The following is a 26,647-nucleotide window of genomic DNA, read 5'->3' as shown; positions in this document are numbered from 1 at the left end:
AAAAAAAGTTGAATGTATGAAATCTAAATATATAAAAATTGCAAAGAATTGAATAGTTAGTTGTACCTATAGTTCTAAAAATCCACGTTAGAAATAATATAATTAATTGAACAATTGTTAATGGTTTGTATAGTGTATATTCTTTTACAAATAGCTGAGGATTATTTCAGAATAATAAAAAGAAATTGCATATAAAAAATCTAATTATTCAAATATTGTAAATAATTGAATTTCTGTACCTATAGTTCTAAAAATCCACGTTACAAATAATAAAATTAATTGAAACATTGGTAATAGTTTGTATAGTGTATATTCTTTTACAAATAGCTAAGGATTATTTCAGAATAATAAAAAAAATTCCATATAAAAAATCTAATTATTCAAAAATTGCAAAGAATTGAATTTCTGTACCTATAGTTCTAAAAATCCATGCTACAAATGATAAAATAAATTGAAACATTGTTAGTGGTTTGTAAAGTGTATATTCTTCAAAAAATATGTAGCTTATGACAAGGTATCGTGTAGAAGCAAACCGTAATTCCAGTTGCGGAAATTGAATTCAAGCTTCCAGTTCAAGACTCAACCCAGCCTTGTGGCCGCCACTTTGTACGTTTGGACAGTCAATATTGAATGACAGAGTCAAATTCAAAGAATCATGAAGCCTCTGTTGTAGGCTAAAGCCTATTTGCATATCCTTGTCAATCTTGAATCGAAATGTTGAACCCTCACTTAAAAGATATTTTGCTCCAATGCCCAAAGTCCACATTTGGGAGCTACCTCTTTTTGCAAAAATCCCATTTATCGCCACATCCAAGTGATTGTTAACTATAAAAGTACAAATTGTATTCAACTTTGTGTATTCTCGTTAATTTTTTTTTCTTTTAAAGATTAAATAATATCGATTGCGGGTCTATTGTTTCTGGGAACACGGAAAAAAGATTAGCCTCGGGCGGGATTTGAGCCCGGAACGCCACTATATATGAGTCGAGCATTAACCAATTAACCAATTTTATACCAAAATATAATTGTTTACATTTATATTCTGATTCTGTGAAAATTGTTCAAACTAAGTTATTTATTTTTAAAAAGTTTCACGAGATAGAGAGATGCTGGAACGAGTCACCATGTGATATAGGAAAAAGATGAAATTATCTGCCACAGCCTCGATGGCGTAATTGTCTAATGCTCCTCATGCATAGTGGGGTTCCTGGTTCAAATCCGGGCTGAGGCAAATTTTTTCTCGTTTATCCGAAAACAGTAAACCAGTAATAAACACTATTTTTTCATTAATTCAATATCCAAAAATAATTAATACACTAGTGAAAAAAATAACATTTTTGTTTAAAATTGTGTATTCTCTTCCGGCACATTTTACAGGATTTTAATTGTCTCCTTAGGCATATTTTGTCAAATTTTAATTCTATAGAACTCTTTTGAAATTAATTATAGGTTTTAAAAAATATGCGAGGGGGAAAAATAAAAATCTGGCAAAATATGTCGGAAGAGAAAATTAAATTCCAGCAAATTTTGACGGAATACAATTCTAAAACTTCATTAAATTTAGAGGCGGTTAAAAAACTACGTTTTTTAATTCAGTCATAATTGTTTTTAATTGATTAATTCGAATTGTTTTTAATTGTTGAAATCTTAAGTCAAGAAGAATAACGAAATTTTAACGAAATAATTTCATTCTTAACCAAATATTTGAATTTTCAATCAAATGCACGAATTTTTTAACAAAAAGATTAAACTTAAGACACAAAAAGTTAAATTGTCAACCAAAATAAGAAATTTTTTAGCCAAAAAGTTTTAATTTAAATTCGAAAAAGAATTTTCTATTCAAAAAGATGAATTAAGAAAAAAAACATTAAATTTTCGAATAAAAAATATCAGTTTTGAAACATGAAGGAAGAATTTTTCAGCAAAAAAGATGAATTATTATTCCAAATAACAACTTTTGTACAGAAGGCATAAATTATCAAATAAGGCAGTTATATTTTCAACAAATTAATTAATTTCAACCAAATATTTTAACTTTTGGCAAAATGGTTTATTTTGTAACCCAATAGTTGAACTTTCAAGTAGAAGAAACGAGTTTTCAACAAAATAGTTAAATTATTAACTAAATAGTTCAATTTTCAATTCAAAAAGATAAATTTTTTTCAACAACAATTTGAATAAATCTGTTTATTTTTCAACAAATAATTTAATTTCAACAAAACATCTTAATTTAAAAAAATATTTGAAGTTTTAACCAAAAAATTCAACTTTTAAGTGAAAAGGAGATTGAAACTCAACTGTTAAATTTTCAAATAGAAAAGATGACGTTTGAATGAAGAAGAATGATTTCTCTTTAAAAAAGATGATTCTTTAATCTAAAATTTAAATATTTTACCCAAAAAGACAAATTTTAATAAATGAAGTTGAATATCCAACAAATAATTTAATTTTTATTTTCAACTAAATATTTAAATTTCTAATCAAATAGTGGAAGGTTCATTAAAAAAAATTAAGAAAAATTTGAATTTTTAACAAAAAATTTAATTTCAACAAATTTTTTATTTCAAAATACTAATCTTTAAAAAACCATCCAATTTTTCAATAGAAAAGATGACTTTTGAACCAAGGAAATCCAAATGATAAATTTTACAAACAGAAAGACAAATTTCAAATAAGACAGTTCAATGTTCAACAAATATTTTTTTTTTAATACAAAATTTCAATTTTAAACAAAATATTTCAATTTTTAACCAAATAGTTCAACTTTTAAGCAAAAATGATCAATATTCAACAAAGCAATTTAATTTGTAACCAAATAAATATTTTAATTTTCGAATTCAAAAGGACGAATTTTCTGTCCAAGTTAAAGAATGTTTATAAAAATCACTTAAATTTGCAAACTAAGTATTTGAATTTTTACCAAAAATGAATTTATTTTTAAGGAAAAATGTAATAGTTGATTTTTTTATCCTGTATTAAAATGCTTTTCTTCTAAAATAAAATAACTGACTTTCATTTTTTTAATAATTTAAAAAATTTTGTTTTCCCATGTAAACTTTCTATGTGTGAAGTCAACATTTTATTTAAAGTACCGGTAGAAATTTGTCCGAAGAAAAATAAAACCAAAAACTGCAAAAACATGTGAATTTAATAAGTGAATGATAATCTGAAAAATCCCATGATTTTTCCAATTAAAAATAACAATTTTTAATGTCTAAAATCAACGTCACCTAAAATTGTTAAAAAATTGTGAATTTTTGTTTAAAATCTTATTATTGTCGAATGAAGATTTCAATTTACAGCGAAATATACTAAAATAACCCAAAAGCGTTCAAGTTTTTCTTTCCGAAATTTTAATTAAATTTTTGTCTATCACTTTTTTTAGTTGTAGAATGTCAGCGTAAGCTAAAATTGTTAAAAAATTATTAATTTTAGTAGTATTAGTATGTTATTATTTATTAACGATGTTATTGTCTGAGTTTGAAAAATTTAATTAATGTAAATTACGAGCTTTAAACGATCAATCTGGAAAAATAATGATTAAATTACCCAAAAAAAATCTTGCTCGGGCCGGATTTGAACCGGGAACACCACTGGCCATGAGTCGAGCGTTGACCAGTTACGCACTTCTCACGGACTGATGGGTTTCATGTTCAAATCCGGGCAGAGGCATATTTTTTTCTGCTCGAAAATTATTTCTTCGATGTAATTGTTGTAATATTGTAATTTTTATTGAATAAATGTTATATTTTTAATAATATTAATTAGCAATTTACTTTTTCGATGAACTGAGAGTCCATATTCATTAGGTATCGATGTACACCTAAAATGATATCCTATGTCCTTCACATTGAAAGATACGCCGAGATTATTGTGTGTAAACAGATTTCTACTCGAATCATATCCAGTTTGGTATCCAAAAAATACATCCTTGTATTTATAAACGAAATCAGCAACTCCACTGAAGCTCGATTCGAAGCTGTTAGCTACGGCGTTACTAATAATTGGCGTTTTTTCGTCACAATTTTTTTCTTTTTATATTATAAAATTAAGAAATCTACGCTCTAGATTCAAATTATTAAAAAGTAATTCATTGATTTTTTAGTAATATTTTTAACTGTGACCAATTTTCTACTAAAATTTAAAAAAGAACTAGAATCAATCGCGCGCTTCTATGTTTATATGCAACATTTCGAAGAACTATGTATTTTATGAATTAATTTGTTTATTAATATAAATGAAACCTTCCCAAGTTTCATAAGGAAAACTTGAAACAAGTTTTGAAGATTTTAATTATGTCAAATAAAAATTTTAAACAAAAAGTTAATTTTCAACCAACAACAAAAAATTTCTTAAAAGCCTGTCAACGTTTTTCTTTAATTAAATTTATAAATAATTGTTACACTTCTTTTTAAAATAATTTGAGGAAAATTAGCATACGCAATTTCCATTTTTTTCAAATGACCTATTTCGTGAGAAAAAATCATTTTTAATACGAAGTCAAAACTTTGAATAACTATTTATTCTTAGGTCTAATTCCTTATTTATATAAATATAATTTTTCTACGGTGATTGAGAAAACTTAAAAAGGTTATTGAAGATTTCAAATATTTAAAGTCAAAATTTCAAAAAAAATTTATTTTGTTTAAAAAAAGGTGAATTTTTAACGGAAAATTTAAAACCTAATTGTTTTGTGCAAAAGGATTTTGATCTAAAGTAAGTAATAGTTTTGCTTATCACGAATGTAAGAAAAATTTTCAACGACTTATTTGAATCTCCAGCAAGAACAAGATAAACTACGAACCTCAGTTGCATTTTTATCCGAAAAGACAAAATTTTTACCAAAAGAGACTAATTTTCTACAAAAAGTTCAGTTTTTATTTTAAAAAATATGAATTTTCAACGAAAGAGATAATTTTTTTAACAAAATAGTTCAAGTTTTAACAAGTAGATAAATTTTTACTAAAAAAGATTAATTCTAATCGAAAAATATAATAGTTGAATTTTTATTTAAAACAGATTATAATTTTTAATAAGAAACAGTTGAATTAATCCAAAAAAGAAATTTTTGAAATAATAGTTACATTATAAAATCACGATCCGTTAGATTCTTAATAGAATTAAAAAAAATTTGTAAAGATTTAAAATATTTTAAATCCAATTTCAAGAAAAAATTAATTTTTAAAGAAGACTTGTACTGCTTAACAAAAAGATATTAATCATGAACATTTTCATTCAACGTTTTACATTTTTTTAACGTTTAGAATATTTATTCAAAAATAATTATTCGCAAAATCAAAAACCATGAAAAAATTGTCCACCAGTCTTACGAAAGTTTTTAAGTTTATTATCCTGAAACACTTCAATATTCTTAAGAAGCTTGAAAATTTTATTACAAAATTCTCAAAAATATACATTTTTTCCTACCTTAAAATTTTTTTTGACTTTCAAATAATCTTCAGGTTCTTTGAAACATTTTCAATGTGTTTTAAATTACACAAATTTTTCATAAATTAATAAAAGTTTTAATGTTCAAAATTGCCTTACACTATTTTAGATTCTATTTTTAATACTTGTGGAAATTCTTTTCAAATGATTTTTAATTTGTTTGAAAAATATATTTTTCAAATAAAAAGTTATTTGAAATTTAACTGGGAAGCTGAAAAAATCTGTATTCTTTCGAAAACTTTTTAAATTATTTAAAGGCTTCTAAACGTTTTCTTCAAAATCTTAAAAAATCTACATTTTTAACAAACTTTTTCAAATTTTTTCAAGATTTAAATTATTTTCGAATCTTATAAAACTTCTGAATATCTCTTAAACTTACTCGAATTTTAAAACAATTTTTTTTCTTGCAAAATTGAAAAATATTGCTCTAAAATCTTGTGCATTCTTTTCTGAAATATTTTAAAATCTTTTTCAAGTCTGTTTTAAAATTAATTTTTCCAAACGAAATATTATTTTATATTTTCCCAGAAATGTTAAGAACATTGTTCTATGCTCTTTAAACATTTCAAAATTCTTAAAATGCATTTTTCTTTTTTTTTTATTATTATTTTTGTTCCAATTACATTTTTCTCCTTCACATAAAATCTTTTATCAATCATATTTTCTGTAAGATCTCGTCACAACAACTTTTAAAGTAAGAAAAGGTAAAGACTACTAAAATAATTACTATATAATTAGTAAAAATTTTCATTAATTTAAATGAATGGCTCACTTTTTACAAATTCAAATGTAGCGAGCATAAGTCTAGAACAAAAAATTTTAAAATCATTAAAAATTTAATCGTCTCTCTTAATTAGATTCGGTGAGTTACTTTTGAAAAAAGATCCTTTAAAAACGTAAGGGGGACCTGATTACAGCGGATAATGCAATTTATAGTAATTATTAATTCAAAATACTTAGATATGTATAATTAATAATTCAATTAAATAATTATTTAATACACTATGACTCGCAAAAAAAAGAAAGTTGACGATAAGAAAAACAGTTTTAAGTAGAGACTCACATAATGAACAAAATGTGTTCAGTTCATCTTTGCCATAGCGGGCGTTAAGTTCTAAACTTTTTATCGTCGTTTCCGAATTAAACGAGAAAACAGTATTTAGGTCGACATCTTTGACTAGACTTTCATCAAAAAAATATTGCAAACTCATAGAACCGTCGTTTGAATACTTTGCAATCATTTTTCCAAGATGCGCGAGATTAAACCGTGAACTTGCTAAACCAGTCATCTGAAAAAAATTATTTCTTTTAAAAATAGTACTATTTAATTGTTCGAAAAAATATTTTCAATTTTTCCATTTTTTATTTACTTTTACATTATGAATATTTAATCTATTCAGCTTATTTCAATTTATTATATTTTATTAAAAATTTTTATGGTTATTTTGGTTTATTATTATATTTTCACTTGCGATTATCATCACTCATTTATTTTTCTTCTATTATAACTAATATTTGATCACATTTTCAAGATTTTCGCTAATCGTGAATAACAACCTGGAAAACCTTTTTTGGTTCAAAATTCAACTACTTAGTTGAAAGCAAAACTTTGTTCAAATTCTATTGTGCGCTGTTAATGGTTCATCATTTTTGTAAAAAAAAACTTTTTTTGTTGTTTAAAATGTAACTATTTTGTTAACGTTTTTTTTAAATTGTTTTTTAACTGAAAATTTAAATGTCGCACGTTTCGTTAAACATATATTTCCTGCAGTTAAAAATTTATTTGGAGTCAACTTTGCAGTTTAGAGATGAGCGAAGCGGCATTCTCAGCGTGTTAGTTGCATCAGGTTGCGTCATGCGGCTAAATACAACCAAAATTATTCATGCGACCCTACCAGCTCGGAACCGGTCTTATATCGGAAAAATTGCACTTTGTGGTAGAAATTTAATCCTTCTAGTCACTGATTCACCTTTCTGGTCGAAAATTCATTATTTTGTAAAAAGTTGATCGTTTTGGTCGAAAAATTAACATTTTGCTTGTTAATTTATTTATTTATTTTTAAAATTAGTTTTTCCTTTTAAAAAATAATTTTTTACCTAAAAATGTAACTATTTCATTTTTAGTTTAAGAGTATTCTTCTTCAGATAAAATATTAAATATTTCTTCAAAAATTTCTGTATTATATTCATATTTTGTTTAGTGGTGGTATATTAAACTTCCTGGTGACTAATTAACCTTTTTGGTTGAAAATTCAACTATTAGGTTGAAAATACCAATAAAAATAAAAATTTTGGTTAGGAAATTCGTGTATTCTGTTAAAAACTATTGTTTTTGGTAAAGAATTAATATTTTTGGTTGAAAATTCAGTTTTTTGTTTGAAACTCAGTCTGTTATTAGAAATAAATTTTTTAAACTGAAAATTGTACTAAAGTTTTAGCTGAAATTTTTATTATAAGACATTTAATGTTGTGGCTGTCAGTTCATTTGTTGGGTAAAAATTTAATGACTTCGTTAAAAATTTCTTTTACTTGGTTAAAACTTATTTCTTCAACAGAAAATTAAACTATTCTAATTTTTGTTCAAAATTTATCTTAGTTGAAAATTCACCAGTTTTGTCTTTTTTGATAGAAAAACAACAGCTTTGTTTGAAAATTCAAATATCAGATTGTAAATTATTTTCTTTTATTGAATATTAATTTCTAAACTAAAAATTTAACGATTCCACTTTTTGACACTTTCTTTTTTAAAAGACATTGAATCTTTTTTTATGAAAATTAGTATTTATTGGCCTAAAATTCCTCTTCTGAGATGAAAATAGAATTTCCAAGGATTTAAATTATTGCCTGAAATGAACAAAATTTTTTTAAAGTTTTAAGGAATGTTAAAAGGCTTTAGAGGTTTTAGAATGGTTTATCAATAATTCGCTGGGAGTTTAACAAATTTCAAAGATATTTAAGGATTTCATATTATTTTGAACGTATTTCAATAGACATTAAAAATTTATAAACATTTTATAACAATTCCATAAATTTAAAAGAATTTTGGTTGAATTAAGGACATTTTTAAAGATTTCAAGGAATGACAAGAGCGTGAAAATTTAGAAGAATTTACTATGTAGATTTTAGGATATTTTACAATATTCGAAGGAATTTTTAATAGATTTAAAGAATAGAAAGGAATTCGAAAGGATTTCTAGAAATCTCTAAGAATTAAGGATATTTTTTAAAAATGTCCAAGAAATTCCAATCGATTGCAAGAAATTGAAAATATTCCAAAGGATTATGTAAATTTTAGGGTATTTTAAAAGATTCCAAGAAATTTTCAAGAGCTTAAAAAATCCAAGTTATTGCAAAATATTAAAAATATTTTTGAGTATTTCCAAATATTATTAATAATATGGCAGATTTTACTATATTTTAAAAGATTCTAAAAATAATTTTAAATAAATTTCAAGTAGTTCAAGGAATTTCAAAATAATTCTACGATATTTTGAATGATTTCAAGGAATTTTTAAGAGCCTAAAAAAATGTAAAGGTATTTCAAAATATTAAAAAAATTGAATGGTTTTTCAATTCCTTTAATTTGTACATGATCTAATTTTCGAAGTTAAAATCAAAAGAATTTCATTTTTTCAAGATTATAGATTCTACTGTTTTAGGAATTATAATTGGAAATTATTCAATTTCGAGATTTTTAAATTCAAAATAAATTTGTACATTTTTCAACTTTTTTATTTACAAATCATACGAGTTCAATTCCTTTTTATTCGACTCTAATTATCTTATTGTCCTTCTTCAAAATGTTTCGTAACTTTTAATTAGTGTTATTAGGAACGTTTTTAATTCAAAATTGTTCAGTACGTTTTTTTGAATTTCAAATCTAATTAATTCAACCTTTTTTATTATTAATCTTTTTATCGGTCATACAATTAGTTGTCAAACCTAAAAACCTCAATTTAAATCTTTAATTATTAAAATTGTATTTTTTATTTGATTTTATTCTTATTTTTAATGTTTATTTGATAAATTAGGCATTATTTTACCGCTATTGCGCAGTTTGATTTATATAAATTTGGTGCTTTATTCAAAAATGAAAACAGAATCCGTATTTCCAATCTTCAATCTTCAATGTGTTTTCTCCCTTCGAGCAGAATATGCGCTAAAGGAAATTTCAAGGGTCGTAAGCTTCCTCGTCTCCATTTCAGGTTTTCAAGAGGATCTGGTACGGCTTTGTAATTCACCTTGCATTGTACAAAATTTCCGATAGGAAATTTGATATAAGATTTGGAATATTGGCGTTTGTCAAAATATATTTCATAAAAGCAACGTCAAGTTAAAATTATAAATTTGTTAATAGTTAAATTTTCAATTTTCAATGAAAAAATTAAACGTTTAACAAAAGAATTGAATTTTTAACCAAGTACAGTGGAATTCTCAAACGAAAAAGATGAATTCTGAAGGGACGATTCATTATTTCGTATTTCAGTGAAACGAAATTTAAAATATAAATAAAGAAAAAAGATGAATTTCTAAACCTGAAAAATGACTGTACAAAATAGTTAAATCTTAAAAACATAAAGACAAAATATGAAGCAAAGTGTAATTTTTAATCAAGAAAGATGAAATTTCAACCAAAGAATTGAATTTTTAAATAATGAAGATAAGTTTACAAACAAAAATGGAATATTTTTTAGTTTAAAACATTAATTTTCAATTTAAAAAAAAAACGAATTTTTAGCAGGTTGAATTCAATTGAATAGCATGGATTTTTAAGAAAATTATTGAACTATAAATGAAAATAACCATTTTTCAAACAAGAAGGTTAAGTTTAATTTAATATAATTAATTAAAATTTAATAGTTGAATTTTCTAACAAAATAGTTCAATTTTAAACCAGAAAATTTAATTTACAGCTAAAAAGGATAAATTTCTAAAGTAATTCAAAAAAAAAATCTTCGAATGGTTAAATTCAACTTAAAAGCACAAATTTTGAAATTATTAGGTAAATTTTGAACCAAATTAACAATTTGTTTAACAATTAGATTAAGTTCCTACTCAACGTGACGAATTTTCGATAAAATAGACAAATTTTCTTCCGGACATTACAAATTTTTAACAAGAAATTAAATTCTCTTGCAATTGGTTAATTTTTTAAATAATTGGTTTTATTTATAACATAATATTTGAATTTGCTACCAACATAGTTGAATTTTTAACCAGATAATTTAGTGTGAAACTAAAAGGGATAAGTTTCTAACCCGGAATGGAAGTATTATATCTTTGAGTAAAAAAATAAATTTTTAATAAAAAGATAAAACTATTTTCAGCCGATTAAATAAAAATTAAAACTACATTATTTAATAAAGTAGTTAAATTCTTAATAAATCTAACCTGGAATGGAAATATTACATTTTCAGTTTAAAAAAATCAATTTTTAACCAAAAAAACAAATAATTCCAATCGTTTGAATAAACTGTAAAATACAATATTTAACAAAATAGTTGAATTCTTGATAAATATTAAATTTTCCGTTTAAAAACATAAATTTTTATTTAAAAAAAAACTAACTTCCGATTGATTGAATTCAGCTAGAAAAAACACTAATTTTTAACACATTAATTGAATTTTGAACTAAAATGACCATTTGTTAAACAAGAACATTATTTTTGTACTCAAAAAAAAGACGAATTTACAACAAAATATATTAGTTTTTTCGCATAATATTTAAGTTTTCCACCCGACATCAGTTTTTTAAAAAAAGTTTATTTTCTACCAAGTGGTTATTTTTTTAATAATTAGTTTAATGTTTAACAAAATATTTTGAATTTTTAATTAAAACAGATAAGTTTCCATTCCAAAAATTGTATAATTCCGTTTAAAGTTTAAAAAAAAATTTATTTTCAACCAAAAAAAAACGTTAACTGGTTGCGACGAAAGAAAAAACATAAATTTTCTACAAAATAGTTTCATTCTCAAGTAAGTAAAACGATAATCTCTAAACAAAATTGATTTTCTACTCACAATGACAAATTTTTAACAAAATACCTGAATTCGTTAAAAAACAAATTATTTTCAACTACAATGAATAATTTTCTATCAGTTAAATTTGACAAAAAGAAAATTTTTTACAAAGTTAAATCCACAGCCAAAAAGGTGAATTTTCAAAAAATGAGGTTAATTTTTTACCATAAAAAAGCAAATATAAAAAAATGAATTTCGTACGAAATATAAAATGTCACATAGAAAATAGATTTTCAAGAAAAAATAGAATAGTTTAATTCTGAACCAAAAAATTATTTTATGCCAGCTGAAGAATTTCTAAAAATATGCATAAAATTCTAAACTAAAAACGATGAATTTTTAACAATTACATTGAATATTTAACTGAAAAAATCAATTTTAAACTAAAAATGGAATAATAAAATTTGCAGGAAAAAATATTAATTTTCAACAAAAAAAGACATATAAAGAAATATATTAATTTTTCACAAAGACTTAAAATTTTTCACCGAAATCAAGTAGCTTAATTTTCTACCAAAATAGTTGAATTTTCAACAAATTAGTTAAGATTTCAACTACATAACATAAGTTTTGAACAAAAAATAGAATATTTAAGATTTCACTTGAAAATAATTAATTATCAACCATAAGAAAATTTTTCTTTCAGTTAGATTGAACAAAAAAGACCACTTTTTAAATATTTGATTCTACAGCAAAAAAAATTCAAAAAATAAGGGTAATTTTTCACCCAAAGAAACGAATTTTTATCCAAATGAATTAATTTCCCATAAAATACTTAAAATTTCAAATAAAAAGATAAATTTTTAACCAAAAAGTTTCAGTTTGTCACTAAAAAAGATGGTTTCTACTAAGATATGAAATTTCAAATAAAAAGGCGTGATTTCTACAAAAGAATTAAATTTTCAACTCCAAAAATAAGAATTTTTAGAAAAAATTTAATGATAAATATTTATTGTTTAATTTTCTACCAAATTATTGAAGAAAAAAATTAATTCTCGTCAAAAAATTAATACTTGATATTTTAAAGAAAAACTATTTTTATTTGAAATAAAAAACAGTTAAATTCAATTAAAGGGAATGAATGTTCAATAAAATAGTTAAATCCTCAACAAACTACATGAATTTTCAACCAAATAGTTGAGCTTCTGAATATAAAAGAACAATTTTATATTGAAAATCTGTAGTTTTGAACAAAAATCAAACAGTTATATATTTATTTAAGCAAACCAGTTAAATTTACCACTCTAAAAATAAATTTTCATCTTGAAATAGAATAGCTAACTTTTTAATTCAAAAAGTTTATTTTTCAGATAATCAAACGAAATTTTTCAACAAAATATTTCAATGTTTAACCAAAGAGATAAATTCTTAAACAAAAAAATTGTTTCACAAAAAGAAGGAGAATTTTTATACAAAAAACATGAATTTAAAACCAAATTGTTAAATTATCAATTAAGAAAGCTAACTTTGTAAAAAACTCATTGTATTTTATTACTAAAATAGTTACATATTCCATTAAATGATTGCATTTTTAAAGTAAAACGATCAACTTCCACCTTACAATAGAATAGTTCAATTTTGACTGTAAAAATTTTATTTAATAAAAAAAACAAATAGAGAGGAATGATTTAATTTTTAACCAAAAAATTATTTTTAACCAAAAAAGAAGAATTTTTAACAAACTGCATGAATTCTAAACTAAGAAAGATAAATTTTCAAACATTCAATTAAATTTGTAACTGAAAAAGATGAATTTTCGACTCATCAGGAAATAATTAAATTTGTGATCAAAATATTAATTTTTAACAACAACAAAAAACAATTTTAAACAAAAAATGATTTTTCAAAAAAATTCTTAATTTTTTACGGAAGAGAATAATTCCTACCTAAAAAGAAATTTTTTGAACAAAATAGTTAAATTATCAAGCAAAAAATAAGAATTCTCAACAAATAATGTAAATGTTGATACATCATCAAAAAAATTTTGATTTAAATAAAAATCAGTTGTATTCAACCTGAAAGCTTTTTCAACCTGAAGATTTGAATTTCTGACTGGAAAGTTGATTTTTGATCAAAGCATGAATTTTGAACCAAGTATTTGCATTTTAAATGAACATCGATTAATATTAGCCAAAAATTCAATATTAAACTTTTAAATAGAAAATAAAAAACTTTCAAAGGACAATAACTAAATTTTTAAATAAAGTGATGAATTTTCAATTCAAACAACAACCCCTAACTAAGCAGTTAAATTTCTAACGAAAAGTATTAATTTCTAAATCATGAGATAAAGTTTTTACCAAAAAACACCAATTTTCGACAGAATGCATGTATTTTTATTTTAAAAATATTAATTTTTAACCAATTACTTGAACTTTTAACTAAAAAGAATAAATTTTTCACTATAAATTTCATAGTTAAAATTTCAGCTTAAGAAAGTTAATTTTTAGCCAAAAAAGAAGCGAATTTTCAACGAAATAGTTAAATTTTTAACCAGCGAGAAATCTTCAATCAACACATTTTTTTAAAAAGGAAAAGAGGAAATTTCTTGAAATCAAGAGATAGGAAAAACATTGTTCAAAAAGGGAAACCTTGCTAATCTTGGTTTTTGTCGACCACCCCCCCCCCCCCATCAAAATTTGTAAAGTAGTTTATGAACCCCTTGTTCAGAATAAGAAAATAACGAATGTACTAACCTTGCTATGGTCAAAATTATAATTCAAATTTCCGCCCAATTCAAAATCTTTGCGGGCTTTAGCAGTAATGCTACAATTTGCCCCACCATAATTAAATCCATTTTTGAAAACGTCCTTCGCACATTTTCCCAAGTCAGAAAACGACGGGCAACCCATTGTTTTGATTAAAATTTGTAAAACCGCTTTAATTTTTTTTAATTACACCTGTTATCTTTAATACACGTCATTTCATTTGAAAAATTACGAATGCGTATATTTCTGGTGTAATTGGTGCTGGAGATTTTACAATTAGTCTGACGTCAATAAAAATTTTCGTGCTAGGATATCCTTTAATTTCCTTCACTGCGATGAAAAAAAAAAACGTCAGCACAAACTGTCATGATAAAAAATTGAATTAATACGATCGCACTAATTTTGCTATCTGAATTTATATGCATATCGAATACTGAAGGGGGATTTGCGAATTTATTAGAGCGTGAAGTAAAATTAATTTGATATTTTTGTGTGATAAACTAAAAGTTCGAAATTTTTATTACTTTAGATTTGAATGAAAACTCAAGATAATGGTTCAATATTATGTAAAAGATTAATTTTAATATTTTCCAGTAGGAGTTATTCAATTCAGAATTCAGTGGAAAAAAGTATTTCAGATTAACCTGAAACTTTTTTATGGTTATACTTCTTTGTATTTAGTAACAATTCTTATATAAACTACTTACGATATTTTATAAGCCGAGAATAGAGAAATTTACGGGTAGGATGGGTGATGCGGGACTTCAGGAACCAAATTCATACTCAGACAGTCGCCTACAGCCATTGGGGGCCGTTCATTTTTCGGAACGGTAAAAATTAAGAAAGGCAAAATTTCAGAATGTGTTATAATACATAATGGTAAAACTTAGGAATAGCAAAAAGTAGGAAAGAGCAATAAGTAGGAAATCCAAAACTCTGAAAGGTATTTCTTCGGAAATCAAAGAAGCGGAATGGGTGAAAATTCAGAAGCGTTAAAATTAGGAGGGTGAAAAATTAGGAATATGTAAATATACGGAGAGGAAAAATTCGGAAAGTAGAAAAATTCGGAATTATTACTAAATATACCTATTAGCAGGTGTATCCGTTCCGAAAAATGAACGGGCCCCCAGCCATTTGCGAAATAAATATCGCGCGAGAAGTAAACCCTTTTTATAGGCTTTTTCCACGCTTTTAAAGTACAGGATGGGTGGTGGAAGATGCTAGGAACCAAATGCATGTTCAAACAGTCGTCTTCAAGCATTTTCGGAGTAAATATCACGTAAGAAGTAAGCCCCTTTTGGAGGCTTCTGTGAAACTCTTAAAATGCAGGATGGGTAGTAAGGGATTCACGATGGCAAATACTTGCTCGAAAAATGGTCTCACAGCGTTTGCGCAGTAAATATAGCGCGAAAAGTAAACCCTTTTTCTAGACTTTCGTTACGCTCTCAAAGTAAAGGATGGCTGATGGAGGATGCCAGAAACCAAATCCATGCTCAAACTGTCGCCTCCTAGCGTTTGCGAAGTAAATATCGCGCGAGAAGTAAACCACAAATGGAGGCTTCTGTCACGCTCGAAGTTCAGGATGTGTGGTGAGGGATGCCAGAAACCAAATCTATGCTCAAACTGTCGTCTTCAAGCGTTTGCGGAGTAAATATCACGCGAGAAGTAAACCCTAACTGTGAGCTTCTGTCAAGTTTCCCAATGCTTTAACAGTTGCCATCGAGCATTTGCGGATTGAAGTAAGCTGTGGAAAGTAAGCTAAGAGTAAGCTCTATTTGCAGAGTTCCGGCACGTTCTCAAAATAGATTGCACTCTCGAGCAGTGCTTTCCAGTGAAGTTTTCTTGTTTCATTGGAAAGTCTGAAACCGAGATTTTCATTATAATTAAGCAGGTATTAGGACATGAAGCAATAAGCAAAGCAGCTGTTTTGACTGACGTTGCTCGAGCTTGTGGTCCATTTTGAGAGTGTGACGGAAGCCTACAAAAAGCGTTTACTTCTCGCGCAATATTTACTGCGCAAATGCTCGGCGGCGACTACTCGAGCATTTTCAAAATTTCAAACAATTTTTTTGTTTTAATCTTTCGAAATTTTTGTCAAAGTTTTTGGTACACGACAAAAAGGCTTGTAAATTATCGTGGCATTTTTAATTTTAATGAAAATTATAAAGTTATATGTTTTTCAATATTAAAAAACATGCTTAAATATGGAAAAACTACTTGTCTGGTAGATTAAGAAATTTCAATCTAAATTTTTACTGGATATCAAATATACTTCGAAAAACTATCCTAATGGAAATTTCCGATTAGACACAAATAAAAAAAAAAAAGATCATTTAAAAAATTATGTAATGTTTATTTTCAAGAGAACCGCAAGTTATGATTGTGATTTTTAGTGTATTTCAAAAAGATTCACAAATTTTCTTAATGAAATTTTTCATTTGGATACAAATAACAATTTCTTTATATAATTAATAATCAAATAAATGAGCTATATTTGGATTTTTTTTAACGCACTGAAGTGACTTCTAATTTTTGTTCAAAGTGACTATGAATGTGTCATAATAAGGATTGAAATAACCTAATTATACAGGATCAAGATTGAGGTAACGTCCATCAAGAAATCCAATGCTGACCTTAAATGTGGCCTTCAAGATTATTTCCAAGTCTAATTTATTTTTTTAATTAAGAATCCCTATTTTTCACAACGGAAATCGAAAGAGTGGGAACTTTTACGTTCAAATATGCACTCAGGTCATAGTTCAGATGTGGCTTTGCAGCTCTGTTGAAGGTCATTCAAACTTAAGCAAGCCCCGGCTTGGATTAACAGGACTACTCTGTATTTCCTCTGGTCAAAGTCATTCTTGAAGTGATTTTTAACGAGAAATCCACTGATGACCTTTAATTTGACCTTAAACTTAACCTTCAAAGTAATTTCGAAGTCCAATTTGTTTTTTTACGTTTAGAATTTCCTAGAAACAATGATGTGGACCTGAGTACATATTTGAACGTAAGATGCCCCACTATTTTGATTGGCAATGTGAAAAATAGGGTTTCACATTTTAAAACACAAAGTTGAACTCTAATTGACTTTGAAGGTCAAGTTCAAAGTAAAAATTACTCTAAGAATTACCTTGACCTGAAGAAATCCCTGGCCATTTTTAAGAATAGGGGTTTCCCAATTGAAAACACAAAGTTGACCTTGAAATGACATTGAAGGTCAAGTTCAGAGTCTAATTGAAGGTCTCCATTTATTATCTATATATTTGATCTTGACAGTTATTTTGGTGTTCCCAGACTTGTTGGGCACCTTGTATATTATCAACACGTAATCTATTTTAAATTCAAAATCTTATGGTTTCAAATAATCTAACAATTTTAAATCTAAAAATCATAACAATTTGATTGTACCAATTTCATGTAGTTGAGTGAAAAACTATCAAATAAATACGTTTTACATGTTAATTTTAATACAAAAAACTCTCGCTTTCAGTCACCCCGTTCTATGCCTTCCTAGAACTGCTGGCTCCATAAGTTTCTCAGGGGAGCAGGGCGAGAGCGGTTGCGACATTATATATATTACAATTGAAATCGAGCCAGGCGACCCTCACTGTTTACGTTTCGATACCCCCGAAATCAGTCCAAGTCTATTTGAAGGCAACCCCCGACACTGGACTGAAAGCGAGAGTTTGGTGTATATGTCAACTTATATATAATACAGATAGTATTGGAATACTATGAGTCCATATTCTAACTATACTCTCAGCTACTATTCTACCAGGAGATACTTAAAAAAATACCGGTCTAGGCCAAAAACTAAATTTTGATACTGCAGCAGAGAAACTTGCAGCTTGTATTCTAAGACTAATTCTCTGATTCAATGGAAGACTCTGTACGTATGATTTCCTTTTTTCATTTTTCCTTCTTGAATGAAGGAACCATCTTGGCAATGGCAAAGTTGTAATGAGTGTCGAGAATCTTCAAGTTTGCTAGCCGAACTTGATTTTTATGTTTTGCTTTGAGGCTCGTCTTGAGATTTGAAGTACTTAGCCAGGCTTTGTACAAACGACCTTTTTGTCAATATACATATTGCCTTGCTCGTCATCTTAACTGACTATCTGACTGGCAAATCGATAACCAGTAACGAGACACCTGAACAGCAGTCCAGTTGTCTTGATATAAACTGGCCAATTTTGTAATGGAACATAACCAATGATGTCACTTTTGCTCTGGCTAACTCCGAAGAAGCGCATCGGTTTCATAAAGTATTCCATGTTTGCAGTAGGAGCGAACAGTTGGAAGTGAGTTGTGAGTGTTGACCCAAGGAGCTTTTATACACCCTGCTCAGCGGGGTGCTGTGCTCTTATTGGTCGGTTTCCGGAACTTAAACAGAACCCCGCTGAGTTAAGGTGTTCGCACAAGAAGATATGTGTGCAGTATGCTGGAAACAGCTCACGCACGAGCCTGCCATGTACGCACACAGAGTACCAACCAATCATACGCAATCTGTCGCGCTGCTGTGGTGCGGGCTGGCTACGTACCGTTCATATATCGGACCGCCACTCGAGACGCGTTTTGGACGCCGTGAATTTGTTTCGAGTGCCGGACCGATAGGTGAACGGTATATAGCCAACTCGCACTGCAGCAGAGCGACAGATCGCACGCGATTGGTTGGCGGCCTGTGTGCGTGCACAGACAGATCGTGCGTGAGCCGTTTCCAGCATACTGCAAACGTATTTTCTTGTGCAAACACCTTAAGGTGTACAATGCACTTAGGAAACTGATGAGCTTCTTCGGTGTTAGCAAGAGCAAAACTGACATTATCAGTGATCTTTTCTTAGAAATTGGCCAGTTTAGACTACAAGATCTGGACAGCAAGTCTCGTTTGAATGTATGCTTTTCAGGTATCTCATAACTGACTATCAATGTTTCAGTCAGATAATCAGCTAACACGACGATCAAGACCTCATTTTTGATGACAAAGACTTCATTTGTACAAAGGCTAGCTAACTAAATCAACCCTCCTTACAATATTTATAATCCATTGAAATCCCTTTATTTAATTAAAATCTATTGAGAATTCCTTGGTGTTATTCAAATTCTCGGAAATCTGATAAGATCGTTAATTCCTTGAGCAAACCCGTGAAATCTCTTTAAATATCATAAAACATAAGATCGTTACATTTTTTCCAAAATTTTAGGAAATTCGTAAGAATTAAAAGATTTGTTTTAAACTTCTTGAAATCATTGAAATACTCAGATTACCTTAAAAAAATTTTAATCTCTTATCATTTTTAAAACATCTTAAAAATTCCTGATAATATTTGCAATACAAAAAATATCCTAAAACCTTGTACGTCCGATAAAATTGTTTTCATTTATTGGGATCTTTTACAAATATTTTAAAATACCTTCAAATAATTCTAATCCTTTGAAGACATTATAATTTATTAAAATCTTTTAAAAATTTCTAGGCATCATAAAAAATACCTTAACAATTTCAAATATTTTGAAATATCTTGATATTTTTCAAGACTTCTAAAAAAGCCTTGGACTTCTTAAAAATATTTTCAAATCACTCTAAATTATTTAAATCTATTATATTTCAAATCTCTTGACATTTTTAAAACATCTTAAAAATCCTTCAAATCCTTGAAATCCGAAAAAATATCCTAAAACCTTGTAATTCCGATAAAATTGGTTTTATTAATTGACATTATTTACAAATCTTTTAAAATACCTTAAAATACCTCAAATCCTTTGAAAGCATTATAATTTATTTAAATCTATTAAACATTTATAGGAATCTACAAAACTACCTTAAAACTACCTTTCAAAACACCTTAAAATATTTTAAATATTTTAAAATGTCTCACAATATATCGCTTCCTTCGAGATACCTTCAATTTATTGAAATCTATTAAAAATGTCTGGAAATCATTTCAAATATCCTAAAACCTTAGGTCATACAGGATCGTTTTATATTTTCAAAAATTCTTGGAAGTTCGTTACCATCGCAAACTTTATTTTATATATCCTGAACTCATTCAAATCCTTAGAAATTCCTTGAAAAAATTTAAGATTTTAAAAATTCCTTATCGTCTTTTAAATTACCCTAAAACATTTTTAACTCTCAACATTTTTTTAATATTTTGAAAATTTCTTATAATAATCAGAATCTTTTAAAATATCTCAAAACTTTTTAATTCCTATAAAATTGTCTCAATATATTCGCCTTTTGAAAATTCTTTTAAAATACCTTATAATACTTCAAATACTTTGAAATTATTACAATTTATCGAAATATATTAAAAATTCTTAGAAATACTTTTAAATCTTTTTAAATCGGTTTTTATATTTTTAAATTTCTTAAAATATTTCAAGGTCATTTAACAAACTTTAAGCAATTTTCAAGAGCTTTGAAAAAAGGTCAGTGGATTTCAAAAGATTGAAAAAGTTTTGAAACATTTTAGGGTCTTTAAAAAACTTCCTATGGATTTTTAAAATAAATTTCAATAATTTGAAGGTATCTCAAACGAATTAAAATATTGGGATAAATTTCTAGAATTTTAAATATTTTAAGGTATTTTTCAGAACTGCAAGGATCTTTGAAATATATCAAGGGATTTCAAAACATTTCAAGGAATTTTGAATATCTTTAGGTATTTTTAAAGATTCCTAAAAAATTTTATATATTTCAATAATTGACGGTATTTCAAAGAAATTTAAATGCTTTAGATATTTTAAAATATAACAAAAGGTTTTAAAGATTTTAAGGCATTTTAAAAGTTTTCTAGGAATTTTTAATAGATTTAGATCAATTGTAATACCTTAAAAGGATTTTAAGTTATTTTACGGAATTTTAAAATATTTGGAAAAATGTCAATAAATTAAAACAATTTTATAGAAGTTTAAAGGTTTTAGGATATTTTAAAAGATTCTAATTATCATAAAGAATTTTTAAGATATTTGAAAAATGTTAAGGGTTGGAAATATTTTACGGTCATTTAAAAGATGAAAAGGTATTTTTAAAAGGTTTAATTTTTTCCAGGAATTTCTAGACTTAAAAAAAAAATTTTTTTGATGCTAACGAATTTCCTCGAATATCTCAAAGGAAGTGAAACATTGTGAGATATTTTAGAAGAGTTTGAAGAATTTAAAAGATTTTAAGGTATTTTGAAAGATTTCTAGGAATATTTAATAAATTTAAATAATTAGAACGAATCTCAAAGGATTAGTAAAAATTTAAGATATTTTTAAGAAGTTTAAGGATTTTTTTAGGAGTTTTGAAAGATTTCCAAAGATTTCAAAATATGTGAAATATTTTATGGTAATTAGAAATATTAAAAAATAATAATATTGAATTAAAACAATTTTATAGGATTTAAAAGGTTTTAGAATATCCTAAAAGATGCTAATTATTATAAGAAATTTTCAAGATATTTGAAGAGATTTCAGCTGATTTCAAACATTTTGATGTATTTTCAAGATCTCTAAGGACTTTCCAAGAGCTTTCAAGAATTGAAAGGATATAAAAAGATTTGAAAGGATTTGAAATATTTCAGGTTATTTAAAAAGATTCCTAGGAATTTTTAACAGAGTTTAATATACTGGAGGGATTCCCAAGTAAAAATATATTTAGGGAATATTAAAAGATTCCAAAGAATTTTTAGAATATTAAAAAAAATTTCAAGGAATTTTCGAAAGATTCCAATAAGTTGAAGTGATTCAAAATTATTGTAAAGATGTTAAAGGAATTTTTAGGAACGCTAAAGAATTTTTAAGCCTTGTAAAATTTTGAAGGATATTAACGAATTTGAAAGGATTTGAAATATTTTGGGGTATTTTAAAATATGACAAAGAATTTTAAATAGATTGAACAAAATTGACAAGACTTAAACGAATTATAAGGTATTTGCAAAGATTCTAAAAAATTTCCAGTTTCTTTATAAAATTTGAATAGATCTAAAGAGATTTCAAGGGATTTAAAATATTTTAGAGTATTTCGAAAGATTCCAAGGAATTTCGAATGGATTTCAACAAACTGAAGGGATTTTAAAGAATGTCAGGACATTTTCTTAAATTCCAAGAAATTTTCAAGAGCTTTAAAAAATTGCAATATATTTTTAAATATTTCAAAAAATCTTCAATAGATTTAAATAAATTGAAGGGATTTCAAAAAATTTAAAATATATGAGATTTCTTTGAACATTTCGAGAAGTTTTTAATAGACTTTAATTAGCTGAAGGAATTTAAAGGATTTGAGCTTATTTTTGAATATTTAAAATAATTTGTAACAGCTTTAAAAAAATTCAAAAATTTTTAATTATTTGAAATATTTTAGTGAATTTAAAAATATTCTTAATAATTTTTAATAGATTTAAATGAAATAAAGATATTTTAAAAGATTTAAAATATTTTAAGCTTTTATTGAAAGCTTCCAGAAATATTAACAGGTTTCATCAAATTAAACAGAATTTTATAATATTCTAACAAATTTCAAATACCATTGGGTATTTTAAGAGATTTTTAGGATTTTTCAATAGATTTAAATAATTTGGAGATATTTCAAAAGCTTTTAAGATTGTTTTAAAAATTCCCAAGGATTTTTTAAATGTTTAAATACTTTTAACGGATTTAGAATATTTTAGAGTATTTGAAAATATTCTAAGGAATTTAGAACAAGTTTCATGCTGTTTTAATGCATTTTCTAGAATTTCGGTATATTTTTTATAGCACATAGAGCACATATTAGATTTCAAGTAATACTATTAGGTTTCATGGAATTTTTTGGGTCTTATTTATCCTAATAAATCTCATTTTCATCATATTTTTATATTGGAAGCTCTTCAAAATTCGAAATGTAAACAGTCAGTCCCGCCTGGACAATTTACAAATAGAAGGCACAATATTGCGCAATATAATTGACTGAGTACTCGCGCACTGCGACCCTTCCGGGGTGAGAGTCGCAAAGATCTCTCGCCCTGCCCCATGAGAAACTTCGTGACCACCAATGCTAGGAATTACAAAACCGGGGGTTTCAAAATTGAGGTTTTGGTGTATGTACAGTAATTTTAATGAAATATCAGTTGGTTGAATCTTTTTATGTTTATCTATCATCATAATCTATCATCTATCATCATAATTATATGCTTTATTTATTTATTTTTCCGTGGTTTCTAAATAAATTGATTTTTGCTTTGGGCTGATTAAAAAATAAAGTGAATACAAAAGGATTCTTTGCGACCTCAATCCACACTTATGAGTCTGCTTGACATGATTGTATTCAGTCTACTACCCTCGAAAACTGAAACACTATAAGGAATAATTTTGCAATACTATACACTAATAAGCATGAACATAACTATTTTAAACAGAAACATTTTAATTAGATAAATTCAAATTTTATTTTAGAACCTTTTTCTAATTTAAAACTTAAGAAAAAATTGCTTTATTTTCCAAAATTTTTTCTAAATTTTACAGATTGTCTTTAAAATTGGCAGATTCTTTTTAAATAATTTTTATAATTAAAATAGATTCTTAAGGTGTTTCAAGATGAACTATCCGTCAGACAAAGGTATACAAATATTTTGATTTTATGTCAACATTTTATTGTTAAATTTCAAGCATAAGAAAATTTATTATATTTTTGTTGCATCATTTGAATTTAAATAATAATTTTGAAAATCAAAAAGGAGCACAAACAATTTAATTTTTATCAGTCCGATTGAAAATTTGAGCCTGTCTTTACATAATAATGCTGTAAATTGAAAAACATTTCTTCGTTACAAAATTCATCTTCTTAGTTGAAAGCAGAACTAGTTTCTTAAAATTTCCTTTTTTTCGTTGGTGATTCATTATTTTAGGCAAAATTTTTTAAACAATATTTAAGGTTTTTGTTAACATTTTCTTAAAATTAATTTTTAAACTAAAAATTCAACTATTTTATTAAAGTTTCGCTATTTTTTAAAAATGTTCTCTTTTGGGAAAGAAAACTTATTCTCTTGGTGACTGACCTTTTTTGTTTAAAATTCATCTATTTTAATCAAAATTAATTTCTTTTTCTATAAAATTAATTTGTTAAAACTCTGTATTTCGTGGTAAAATCTTAATTATTTCTGTGAGTTTATCACGTTTTTGGTTATACTTCAGCTATTAGGCTAAGAATTTCGTTAAAAATTAAAATATTTGATTGAAAGAAAATTCACGTGTTTCCTTAAAAATTAATCTTTTTTGGTAAAAAATCAAAAGTTTTTCGTTGAAAATTCTTTTTTTTTTAATTGGACATGTAACTATTTCGTAAAAAAATCAATTTATTTGTTTGAAATCTAATTTTTTAATCGAAAATTCAAGTAGTGTATTTTTCTAAAAATGTACCTTTTTTGTTAAATATTTGTCTTTTTTCTAGAAAATTCATCTTCTGAGTTCAAAATTCGATTAAAATCTAAAATATTTGGTTGCAAATTCTTTTTTTTTGTTAAAATTTATTTTTTTGTGTTTGAAATTTAATTTCGTTGGTTGACAATTAATTGTTTTTGTTTCAGAAATAATTTTCTAAACTAAAACGTGAACTATTCCATTTTTTGTAAAAAAATGTTTTTTGTTGAAAATTTTATTTATTTGTTTAAAAGCTTATTTTTTAATCGAAAATTAAAGTATTGTATTTTAGTGGAAATTTACCTTTTTTGTTGAAAGCTTGCCTTTTTCCTAAAAAATTCATGTTCTAAATTGAAATTTCGATTAAAATTTAAAATATTTGGTAAAAAATTTTTGTGTTTCGTTAAAATTTATTTTTTGTGTTTGGAATTTAATTTCGTTGGTTAAAAATAAATTGTTTTTATTTCAAAAATAATTTTCTCAACTAAAACTTCAACTATCCTTTAAAAAAAAAACGGTTTTCCGTTGAAAATTCTTTTTTTCAATTAAAAATCTAACTAATTCGTTGAAAATTTTATTTATTCGTTTGAAAGCTTATTTTTCTAATCGAAAATAAAAGTACTGTGTTTTTATGAAAATTTATCTCATATTTGTAAAAATTTGTCTTTTTTCTAGAAAATTCATCTTCTGAGTTGAAATTTCGATTAACATTTTAAATATTTGGTTGAAAAATCTTGTGTTTTTTTAAATTTTATTTTTTTGTATTTGAAATTTAATTTCGTTGGTTGCAAATTAATTTTTTTTATTTCAGACATAATTTTCTCAACTAAAACTTAAACTATTCCATTTTTTGTACAAAAAAATGTTTTAGAAATTTAATCTTTTTGATTCAAAATTCATTTTTTTGGTAGAAAATTCAACTAACTGGTTGAAAATATTTTTTTTTGTTTGAGGATGTATCATTTTAGTTCAAATTTCATTTCCAACCAAAAAATTAATTTTGAACCAAAAATGAAACGAATTATTAGCATAATATTTAAATTTTAAACCAATGAGATTAATCGTCTACCAATAAAATTAATTGTTAACAAAGTGGTTCTACTTACAACGAAGCAATTGAATCTTTAACCAAAAACAATTTATTTTTGTAATAGTTGCATTTTCAACAAATTAATTAAATTTTCTATCAAAAAGTAGAATTTTCGACCACAGGTGATAAATTCCGAACCAAAAATATAATAGTAGACTTTAAAAAAAATTATGACATATTGTTAAATTGCAAAGAAGGCAATTCATTATTTAGAGTGAAATACTGTTTTTCTTTTTTTTACAATTTTCTGATTGGTTCTTTTCATCTTTAGTAACTCAAAAGTCATATTTTTACGTTGCACTTTTCTCGAATCTTAAAAACTGCTGAATCACAAAAATGTCACAGGAGGATAAAAAGATTTGTATCTATAGTAAGAAGAAGAATTTGTAACTCGGTATATAAAATAGACCCTTCATCAAAGATCACAGATAGACTTCTACGACCCTTCTGTAAATAAATCAAAACTTTTTACTGCACTATTATTTCCCCATAATCGCTGAAAATAGTATGTGGGGAAAAATTTAATAAATTTGGATGGCTTTTGGGAGAAAAATTTGTGAAATAAATTTGTAATTGCCATTAATATAAATAAACAAAAATTTCGTCCTGGTAAGACCTCCTTTTGTTGTTAAATTAATTTGAGGGGAAAAATAGTTTTAACAAATTTGGTACATTTTCAACCAAAAAAATTAATTTTTAACTAAAATCATGTGGCCCCACCAAAAAAAATTATTGTTAGTAAAGTAGTTGTATCCAGCAGCAAAAGGAGATTAATTTATAGTGCAATTTTCAACCAATAAATATAGGATCTTTTTTTCAAAGAGATGGATTTTCTGCAAAACATTTACAAAAAAATAAAAAAATTTTACATAATATTTAAATATTTAACAAACAAAAAAATTCAGACGAAATATAATAAAAATTTGACCCCAACTATAATTTAAGGGGAAAATAATTTTACTACAAATTAAAAGAAAAACTTTGTAAAGAGTTTTTTATTGATCTG

The 26,647-nt window shown here is 25.8% G+C and overlaps 2 protein-coding genes across 2 annotated transcripts in view; one reads left to right on the top strand and one right to left on the bottom strand.

Annotated features, from left to right (window-relative positions):
* The window catches only part of LOC117175374 (GTP-binding protein RAD-like), a 256,115-nt gene that overhangs the window by 100,023 nt on the left and 129,445 nt on the right, over positions 1 to 26,647 (top strand). The gene's annotated exons all lie outside the window — the stretch shown is intronic.
* LOC117175137 (voltage-dependent anion-selective channel protein 2-like) lies at positions 463 to 14,532 on the bottom strand. Its single transcript, XM_033364716.1, has 4 exons — positions 14,166 to 14,532; positions 6,512 to 6,737; positions 3,777 to 3,986; positions 463 to 825 (listed from the first exon to the last, which is right to left on the bottom strand). Exons 1-4 carry the CDS (start codon positions 14,319 to 14,321, stop codon positions 560 to 562), a joined length of 858 nt encoding a protein of 285 aa, XP_033220607.1. The 5' UTR covers positions 14,322 to 14,532; the 3' UTR covers positions 463 to 559.

Source organism: Belonocnema kinseyi, chromosome 6 (assembly GCF_010883055.1).
Source record: "Belonocnema kinseyi isolate 2016_QV_RU_SX_M_011 chromosome 6, B_treatae_v1, whole genome shotgun sequence".
NCBI lineage: Eukaryota > Metazoa > Arthropoda > Insecta > Hymenoptera > Cynipidae > Belonocnema > Belonocnema kinseyi.
The sequence above is the reverse complement of the archived record's forward strand: the minus strand, read 5'-3'. Positions and strand labels throughout refer to the sequence as shown.

Coding starts and splice junctions, on each gene's coding strand:
- LOC117175137 (XM_033364716.1), bottom strand. CDS start 14,321: ATGGGTTGCCCGTCGTTTTCTGACTTGGGAAAATGTGCGAAGGACGTT. Junction 3,987..6,511: donor GAACACATTTTGTTCATTAT/GTGAGTCTCTAC, acceptor GTAACGCCGTAG/CTAACAGCTTCGAATCGAGC. Junction 826..3,776: donor ACTCTCAGTTCATCGAAAAA/GTAAATTGCTAA, acceptor GTACTTTTATAG/TTAACAATCACTTGGATGTG.